The 10,229-nt window shown below is 35.8% G+C and overlaps 1 protein-coding gene across 1 annotated transcript; it reads left to right on the top strand.

Annotated features, from left to right (window-relative positions):
* Positions 1-1,064: 1,064 nt before the first annotated feature.
* On the top strand, positions 1,065-9,494 carry LOC131971404 (polypeptide N-acetylgalactosaminyltransferase 6-like). The gene is made up of 10 exons (XM_059332832.1): positions 1,065-1,573; positions 3,033-3,202; positions 3,583-3,732; positions 4,431-4,665; positions 5,519-5,636; positions 5,729-5,929; positions 6,003-6,134; positions 7,175-7,276; positions 8,061-8,219; positions 8,379-9,494. Exons 1-10 carry the CDS (start codon positions 1,164-1,166, stop codon positions 8,490-8,492), a joined length of 1,791 nt encoding a protein of 596 aa, XP_059188815.1. The 5' UTR covers positions 1,065-1,163; the 3' UTR covers positions 8,493-9,494.
* Positions 9,495-10,229: the final 735 nt, after the last annotated feature.

Raw genomic sequence — 10,229 nt, 5'->3', positions numbered from 1 at the left:
TTTTTTGTGCAGTGGTGGAACGTAACTAAATATATTTACTCAAACAGTATACTTCAGTACAGTTTTGAGGTACATGTATTTTTTTAGTATTTCCATTTTATGTAACTTTATACTCCACTTGACTACATTTTGAGGCAAATATTGTACTTTTTATTCCACTACATTTAGCTGCCAGCTTTAGTTACTGACATAAAAAAACATGATACATTTAAAGTGAGTAGCCTTTTTTTAAAATGTAGTTAAACTTCATAACAGTATATCAAGTAGTTAAAATGAGACCTTTACAGAATTCAAACGCTGCTTACATAAATACATCAATGATAATAATCTAATATATTTAGTATATATGAAACAATCTGTTTGGCATTCTCCATAACAAGTACTTTTACTTTTGATACTTTGAGTACATTTTGATGCTGATACTTTTGTACTTTTAAGTTTTGAATACAGGACTTTTACTTGTTTACTTTCACTTTTACTTTTACTTCTCTGCAGTGTGGTATTAGTACTTTTACTTAAGCAACTGGTTTTGTGTTATTCTTACCTACATAGCTTACAAACAAAACTCAAAACACAAAAATGTATGAATTTGAATTGAATTGAATTTATTTTTATTTGATAGGGACAATGCAGTTAGCATAAATACAGGACATGCATCTGATGTGCTGCATACAGAGATATAGCTTCAGCTAATTTTCAACTCCCGTCCCTAGTTGGGCTTTTACAACTACATACAAAATCACAATACAATAAAAATCCAATATACAATTACACCATCTACAAAATAGAATAAAGTTACAAACAATTACAATATACATTTACCCTGAGAAAAAAAATAAAAAATAAAATAAACCCTGTATAAATATAGCTTAGAGTTTAAAATCATCATAAATCTATACAACAATAAGGAGAAAAGAAAGAAATAACAGAGAAAAAAAACAAAAAAACTACTTAAGACAACTTTGACATTTACATTTTACAAAATGGCAACAATTTTTTAATAAATATACAGTTTTATATGTAGGTTGACTAATTCACTGTTACCAAAAGGTAGCACACTGGTGGTTTCCACATTATTCTAAAAAAGAAAACGTTTCTACATGGACTTACTTAATGTGTTTTCTTTTCAGCTTTTATTTTAGGTCGGTCCTTCCTTGTGCACCATGCAGGTGTTTTCCCTTAAACTCACCCGTCGAGTAAAGGTTGCGTTTTTTTTCTTGCTGTTTTTTATTATCCTGCTCTACATCAATGACAACCTGCAAAGCTCACACCTACCTGTGCCAAATAAGGACAGACTGACAGGATCCTCCCTCCCCCAGCCTGTTTCCCCATTGCCAGGTCTTGTCTGTTCACCTGGTTTTTACACTGAAGAGGAGCTCAAGCCTCACTTTCAGAGGCCTCCCCAAGATCCCAGGGCACCGGGTGCAAATGGCCGAGCCTTTGTGCAACACCGTATGACTCCTGAAGAACGTCGTGAAAAATTAAATGGGTTTAACAAAAGCCAGTTCAACCAGTTTGCCAGTGATCGCATCTCCCTGCACCGGGATCTGGGTAAAGACACACGACACCCAGAGTGAGTATGCACCATTGTTTATTGTCCCAGTCGAGGATTACTGACACTGACTCATGATTCTGGGAGAAATGTCATTCAACAATTTGCTTATTGAAACAGGTATCTTGACATAAGTCTCACACAAATATATAGCCTATATTTACCATAATATTATAAGTTAGAGACCCCATCATGTCAGGGGTCTCAAACTCAAATTACCTGGGGGCCGTTGGAGGCAGTATCAAAATGACCAAAAAAAGACATAAAATGACAGGAAAAAAACTAAATTACTTAAAAAAGACACAAAATTACAAAAAAGACACAAAATTACTAAAAAAAGATACAAAATGACCAAAAAAAAAGACACAAAATGACCAAAAAAGACACAAAATGACCAAAAAAGACACAACATGACAGAAAAAACTAAATTACTTAAAAAAGACACAAAATGACAGAAAAAAGCTAAATAATTACCAAAAAGACACAAAATTATAAAAAAAGACAAAAAATTATTAAAAAAGACAAAAAATGATTTAAGAAAGACAACATTATAAAAAAAAAAATTAAAGGGATCTTCCACACACAACACGGTAAAGTGCCATTCATATAAAACTCACATTACGTAAACTTTCATATCAAGATGGGGGCCACAAAATATCGTCATGAGGGCCACAATTGGCCCGTGGCCGCGAGTTTGAGACCCATGCACTATGTAATACATTTAATAAATGCATTTAATTGGACCCAAAAAGAAGAAGAATTAAATGGTTAAACCTTATAGGTAGTAGAATACTGTTGCAGCCATTTTTTCTTTCAAATATCCTTTGATTGATTTTCCAGCCCAAAAATACATTGCAACCGTGCAACTGGGCTCTAAATATTAAGATATTTAAGTATTTATTCTGCTACTACTACTTCCAGTTTCTTATAGGCAATATTGTGCACTTGATAGTGAAAAAGCAACCTGTTCCTGTTTAAATGTGCATGTTAGTCTTAGCTTCCAGTTTCTTTTTCTACCAACCACTGATGATTATTATATTTTTTAAATGAACAAAGAGGTCTCTTTGTCTCGTTCTGCCCTTTCTGTTGTCAGACTGAGCCATTGTACAGAATAGAAAACAAACCCTTCATACAAAATAATTTGTAAATAGGACTTTCTACAGTCTAAAAGCATGAAAGGCCATTCAAAAAGTAGTCTTCTCAGCAATATGAAAGCTTTTGTGGCAAGCTATTACAAACTCTTGAACTCAAGAGTACGTCTTGTTTCAAATCTGTCACCTGTTTTTTTTGTTTTGTTTTGTTTTGTTTTGTCTCTTTTTTACCTTTGTCAATTCTGTATTTTATTGCACTTTTTGCACTTTTATGTGAAGCACTTTGGTGCAGCTCAGCCGTCTGTAAATGCGCTATATAAATAAATTTGACTTTGACTTTGACTTTGACTTTGACTTTGACCTGTTAACTTTCAGTTTTGCTCTGACAGTTGCCTGGCACAGAAGTTTCAGCGTTGTGGACTCCCAACCACCAGCGTGATCATAGTGTTTCATAACGAGGCCTGGTCCAGTCTGCTGAGGACGGTCTACAGCATCTTGCACACAGCTCCTGCAGCCCTGCTCACAGAGATCTTACTGGTGGACGACGCCAGCACAGATGGTGAGTGTCTTCACGGTGTTGCACATCAAGATGGATGATTACTAGAATTAATCAAACATTACTGACTTCTTAAACATCCTAAAACTTTCCATGTATGCACATACTTTTTATCAGGAGGAACTATTTTAAAGTAATAGTATCAATACCACACACAATTTTCAGTATTTATTATAAACATTTTTCAAATTATTTTTATTATAGTAACCTTTTTCTGGTATAGTTGATAGAGATGGGGCAAATTATATGTATTTTATTGAATGTAAGGCAGTTTGATCTTTACCCTTTATGTCATATTATTGGGGCTGCACTATTAATAATTAGATTTTTTTTTTAGCAGAATGTAGCTACATTTCTTTCCCTTAATCCACCTCTCTCTTCAGATCACCTAAAGACTCGTCTGGATAACTATGTGCGACAGCTGAATATAGTGCGTGTTTTACGCCAGAGGGAGAGGAAAGGATTGGTCGCAGCCAGACTGATGGGAGCTCAGGCTGCAAAGGGAGAAGTCCTCACCTTCCTGGATTCACACTGTATGTATCCCATAATGCAATACTTGCCATACTTGCCAATGAGGATTTTCATTTTTCTGAGGGTTTGGCCCACGGTAGAGAAGGTGAATGGTGGAAATGGGTTAACCCTCTATGGTACGACGTTGCCATATGGCAATAAACCCATTTTAAGCCTTCTACATAAAGACAATACATCCCCAGTTATGATGCAATGAATTAAAATAGAGGTGGGATTCTAATTATACCAATACCCAACCAATTACTCATGATATGGCACAAAAATTTGAATTAAATTATGAAAAATGTATTTTTAAATAGTTTTTACTTTCAAATGAGATGCATCTCATGCATGAATTCAGGCTACTGGGGATTGTTCATACCATGACATGAGTTTTTAAATAAATGTTAATACCATTTTAAACAAAACTCTCTTGTTTTCATTACTTTCTACTATCGTACAGTGTTGCCGTATGGCAACAAACCCTAAAAACTACTAAATAAATAATATTTTTTGAAAATATCTCTTGATTATGTTTACTTGGTCTATTTTAAGACAAAAAAACACCCAAAACATTTTCTTACCAACTGGGATCATAATGTGTACCATAGAGGGTTAAGGAAACAAATATTCAACCAATAACTTCCTAAACACCTCTGTATGTGAAAACTTTTTTTTTTTTCTGACTGAAAAATGTCCCATCTTCTACATTTCTGCGTAGGTGAATGCTTCCCTGGATGGCTGGAGCCTCTTCTAGCTCGGATAGTAGATCAGCCTACTGCTGTGGTGAGCCCAAGAATCGCTTCAATTAACCTACACAACCTGAAGTTCAAAAAGCCGGTCGCTACACGGCATTATTCCGTCAGAGGGAATTTTGACTGGGCGCTCCATTTTCGATGGGAGGTCCTCCCCGAAGCAGAGAAGAAGCAAAGGACGAATGAGACATATCCCATTAGGTAGATATAAGTATACACGCAGATACATACAGTGATTGATAATCATGCATTTACAATGGATGCTGGCAGACATGTTTTGTTTTGGAGGATACCATAATCATGACTACCCTGCAAAAAAGCCAACTTATATGTTTTGGCCTAAAACAGTGATTTAAGTTGTTAAAACTTGGAAATATAAATTATTGACATTTAGGGCAATAATGTAAGTTAGCACAACAAAGGAAGCCAGTTGTCTGCTCAAAAACAAGTTGGTGAGTTGTTGTTACTTATATCTTTAAGTTGGGGTTCACAACAAGGGACAATAGTTCTGCTAACTGTTGTGAAATTCGGTCATTAGCGAAAGATAGCGGCTAACTGATGCTAGCGGCTAACTGATGCTAGCGGCTAACTGATGCTAGCGGCGCTGCTTGTTACAGCTACAAGAGTAGCCATTAGCGTATCAATGCTAACTCAAATTAGCTGACATTTCATAGTGGCGTTACAATCGTGCCAGAGAAATTCAGACTTGAGCAAACTCAAAAACAAAGCTTAAAATATTTAGTTTAATTGTCCAACTAAAAAATGTATCGAAGTTTGTTGCCTTGAAATTTTGAGTTCACCCAACTTTTCTTTTTTTGCAGTGTAGAATTATTCGTTCTTTCCATGCAGTTCATTCATGGCCCCATGGCCTGTAAAATCAACTTAAAATCTGTTTCTAGTTTTTGTGCTAAGCTAAGATAACTTTGTGCTGACCCCAGCTGCATGTTTACTATACAGATGTTAGAATTGTGTCATCTAAATCTCAAATGTCTTTATTTCCTTAACTGAGCATTTGAATTAATCAGTTATGACTGATTTATTTCTGCTTTTTTAGAACTCCTACTTTTGCTGGTGGCCTGTTCTCTATATCTAAATCATACTTCGAACATATTGGGAGTTATGATGATCAGATGGAGTTCTGGGGAGGTGAGAATTTGGAAATGTCCTTCAGGGTAAGAGGTTTTCATTGTTTTAAATATATAAATGCTTTAAAGTGTTATTAGTTTCAGTCTTACCTTTGTGCCTTGTATCCTTTCGACTGCAGGTCTGGCAATGTGGAGGACAGCTGGAGATAATTCCTTGTTCTGTAGTTGGGCACATTTTTCGCGAAAAGAGTCCCCACACCTACCCCAAAGGAGTGTCTATAATCACCCACAACCTGGTCCGCCTGGCTGAGGTCTGGATGGACGACTACAGATGGGTCTTCTATCGTATAAACAGAAAGGCTAACGTTATTTTTAAAAAGGTAAAAACCTTTTACAGTCCGTCACATCATATATTTATGATTGTGTGTCTTGACTGTGTCATTTTCCTCTCAGAATTTATTTGGAGATGTTTCTAAACGTCGTAAACTCAGGGAGAAATTAAAGTGCAGGAACTTCCCGTGGTTCCTGAAGAACATTGCTCCACAGGTCTATGAGCCTGACATCAGGCCAGTCATGCACGGACAGGTAAACGACTTCATTATTTATCAACATATTGATCTTATTCAATGGTTACAGTTTGTGTTTCTAAAAATATACAAGTGTGCATTCTTTTTTTTTTTTGTGTTCAATATCTTTATTGAGTTTTTCATATAGCAAAAATAACAACAAAAAAATAAAATAAAGATAAATACAAATAAAAAAGCAATCGGCTGGAGAAACATGAATGGAAGGTTATAGTGTTGTATTCAAAAAAATAAAGCTGTACAGATTCTGTTCCTTCGCATATATACAGGATGTCATTATGAGTAGCCAAATATACATTACAAACCAGCACGGACAGCCACAAAAACAAACAAACAGAGCTGTCTTAGACAAAAACAACAACCATAACAAAAAGAACCACAGGGGGTAAGCCATATCATACATAAATTTTAAAAAAGAGATCATATATGATACATAGAGATAAGTGGGGGGAGTCCCCCTAGAGACAGTATCAACAGAAGCATCATATTATCTCACTTATGGTCCAACAGGCCCTTCAACACAATGGCAGTTAGTCTCGTACCAATATAAGTCAGGAATGGGGACCAGATTCTATAGAAAGCTTCAGTCATACATCTGGACCTATATGTTAAGTATTCCATGGATAACATATCAAACATAACTTTTTGCCATCCAGCTATTGTGGGGGGTTTAGTCTATCCACTTCAACAATATGTTCTTCCTTGCACAAAAAGTGAGAATAGAGTAGAGTCTTTTGGAATGTGCACTTTTAAGTTGTGTGTCTACATGTGTGCATTCTTGACAAAGATGCCATGCCCAATGTCCACTTCCTTTCTAAAAATATAATCCTATTTATCCAGAAAATATAAATGGTATAAACCTGACTGTTCACAATTGTGTTGTTTGTTGACAAATATTACATTTATTTATGTCTTGACTTTGATCAACCCACAAAAAGTGGATTAATATGTGTTTTCTACGGAACTTAATCTCTTATTTTATCCGAATGTTATATTAGATGGACATTCAGACTGTTGACTGTGTAATTATTTGTCCTGCAGTTGAAAAACGTTGGCTGGAAGTGCTGTCTGGATGTGAAGAAGACAAAACGGCTATGGGGGCCCGTTCCAAAGTTTGAATGTCACTTTAAAGGAGAAGCACAGGTATGCTAACTTCTGTTAGATCAGCAGCTCCCAACCAGGGGTTTAGAATAATCTCAGGGGCACGTATAAGGGAAAGAGTATTGTGTTCTGTTGCAAAAAATTATGTTTATTTTTTCCAACCGCTTCGGATGTTATCGCTCAATAGAGGGTGGGTGTTGTCAGAGTTACCAGCCTCACAGATATGGGTTAGAAGGGGCCTGTTACACCTACTGGGTTCAGGAGGTTGTTATCATCTATTATAATGGTTGATTTTAGTGGTTAGACAGCAACTTTTAGTGGCAATGACAGGAGCAAAGAGTATAAAGGGTAGTTGCTAGAATGAATCCTCCGAATGGTAATTGGGTTGGTTCGTTTTATGCGTGACAAATGAGATTGGTTAAGGCAGCCATTCTCAACCTTGGGGTCCCGACCCCAATTGAGGTCGCGAGATGATTTCTGGGGGTCTGGCAGTTCACCACTTACCTTTGTACCCTTTCAAGCTGTTCTTTGACTTGAACTGCTTGAATTTCAATAAAAAACTGGAAAAATTGGGGTGTTCTAAAACTTTTGACCGGTAGTGTATCTGTAGCTGAATATTTAAGTAAAGTTTTTTAATTGTTTAAATGCTCTACGAATTCACAAGTTTACTTAATTTGAGGGGCTCACAAGCCTTAAAGTTTGTGAATCACTGTGTTAAGTGTACATAGTAAACAAAAATACAGTTGAAAATGTATTGATGGATATGTGATGAAGGATTTTTTTTCACCCACCTTAAAAATAGCATTGTGTCTGTGTGATTTTGTAGCGTTTTGAGTACACATCACAGCGAGAGTTACGGCTCAGCGCCGCCAATGGCCTGTGTTTACATGCATCCTCTGGAAGAGCTCTGGTGTCTCTTGAACGCTGTCGATTGAAGGGAAAAGGAACCACAGCAGCGCCTGAGCAAGTGTGGACATTTACACAGGTACAACGTGTATTTCTTCATCGACTCAAACTCAGCTGCAACTTGTGTTACAACACCGTTCCAGGCTGCACACGGAAATACTTTAACATTTCCTCTTACTTGTCACTCAACCTCTAAGTTTGATTTATAGTTTTTAAATCTCATTGTTGTTGTTTTCAGAGAAACCATCTGAAGAACCTGTCGACGGGGAAGTGTTTGACAATGTCAAAAGGAAATGTCATTGTGACTTCCTGCAAATACACCAGAGACAACCAGAAATGGTTCTTCGTCTGACTCTTGTCTTGTACTATGGATATGTGGACATTTGTTTCATTTTTTCAAAAAATACACTACTGGTCAAAAGTTTTAGAGCACACCAACTTTTCCAGAATTTAATTGAAAATGATGCAGTTTAATGTCTCAGTGTACTCTGAAATCAATGCACATTTGCAACATTTAAAATTCTTTATTGAGCATGATAGTGTTTTGAAAGTAAAAAAAAGATTCAAAATCACATTTTATGTTGGACTAAAGGACTAAAAAAAGAAACAAAATGACCAAAAAAAGACACAAAATGACTTACAAAGACATGAAAACAATTCAAAAATGGACAAAATAGCCCAAGACTCCATAGAGTTAAGTTGTTAACCCACTTCTTGTTCCCTGAAAAAGGCCTACTTGTATAATTCTGAAATGTACGTTATATTTTGCCTTTTTTTATTTACCTCTGGCAGTTCACCACTTACCTTTGTACCCTTTCAAGCTGTTGATTTGACTTTTTTTCAATAAAAAACTGGAAAAATTGGGGTGTTCTAAAACTTTTGACCAGTAGTGTATATATCTGAATATTATTTTCCCAAGCTCTTATGTACATTCAAAGTTTTATTGGGTATTGTATTTGTTACTCCTGTCTATACTGTCTGGTAAAAGATAGGAAATAAATCCACAGTCTTTGTATTGTACAATGCCAGTTAAAGTTCAGCTGGAGCTAATAAGAGCCTTCAGCAGTCTCAGTTAACCAAATCAAGTGACAACTTATAAGTTACGGTCTTTTTTAGCACAAAGTTCCCTTTTTGTGTTAATATCCATGTCCTGCAAGTCTGATAGGGAAATCTCTGTCTGAACAGAAAGAGGGAATTTTGTGACCGCTGAATGGAAAATACCCTCCGGATCTGGTTACAGCGACTGCATAAGAGTTTTTCACTGCTTATGAAACACTCTACATGACCTACAAAAGAAAATGAGACAATTGGCTATTTCTATATAGATGTTCTTATGGCAGGTGGATCGGAAAAGACCATGTTTACATTTTACCAGGCAAAGTTTCATAGTGAATATTGCACTGTAAAAAAAATCTGTTTAATTTATGGTAAAATACCGGCAGCTGTGGTTGCCAGAACGTCACCGTAAAAAATACAGTGAATGGATTTTCTCTTCTAAATTTAAATCAGCAAAAACTGTAATTTAGACTGAATATTCTCGCTATTTTTAGGGTTATTGTGTCATTAATTCACACATCATGGTATTTCTCCATAATTTTTTTTTTTACAGCAAAACTGTGTGTTTCTTCCAGTTTATGTCAGAAAAAAGTAAAAGTTTTGTGCTATTCTAAATATAAATATGCTATAATTTTACGCCCTATTTCTGATGTATTGACAGTGTTTTACTGTTATTTCTACAAATTTTTTTTACAGTGTATAAGTGCAGGTCCATTTAAAAAAACATTTTTTTTACAGTAGAAAACCCACTCACTGTATTTTTTACGGGGATATTCTGGCAACCACAGCTGCCGGTATTTTACCGTAAATTAAACAGATTATTTTTTACAGTGTGGCCAGTTAAAAGCAAGCGAGAGGATATTTTTCAGCAAAAGTCTGATCCATCAACTTATTCCATTGGTAATGAAGATGTTCCCCAAAACAGTCTTCATTGTTATTTCAGCACTAATGGGGGATCAAATAGATGAGGAATTAAAGCTGCAGTCTGGCACGACCATACTCAAAAAAATAACTCATTGGATGAACTCAATTC

Source organism: Centropristis striata, chromosome 5 (genome assembly GCF_030273125.1).
Source record: "Centropristis striata isolate RG_2023a ecotype Rhode Island chromosome 5, C.striata_1.0, whole genome shotgun sequence".
NCBI classification, from domain to species: Eukaryota; Metazoa; Chordata; class Actinopteri; order Perciformes; family Serranidae; genus Centropristis; species Centropristis striata.
The sequence above is the reverse complement of the archived record's forward strand: the minus strand, read 5'-3'. Positions and strand labels throughout refer to the sequence as shown.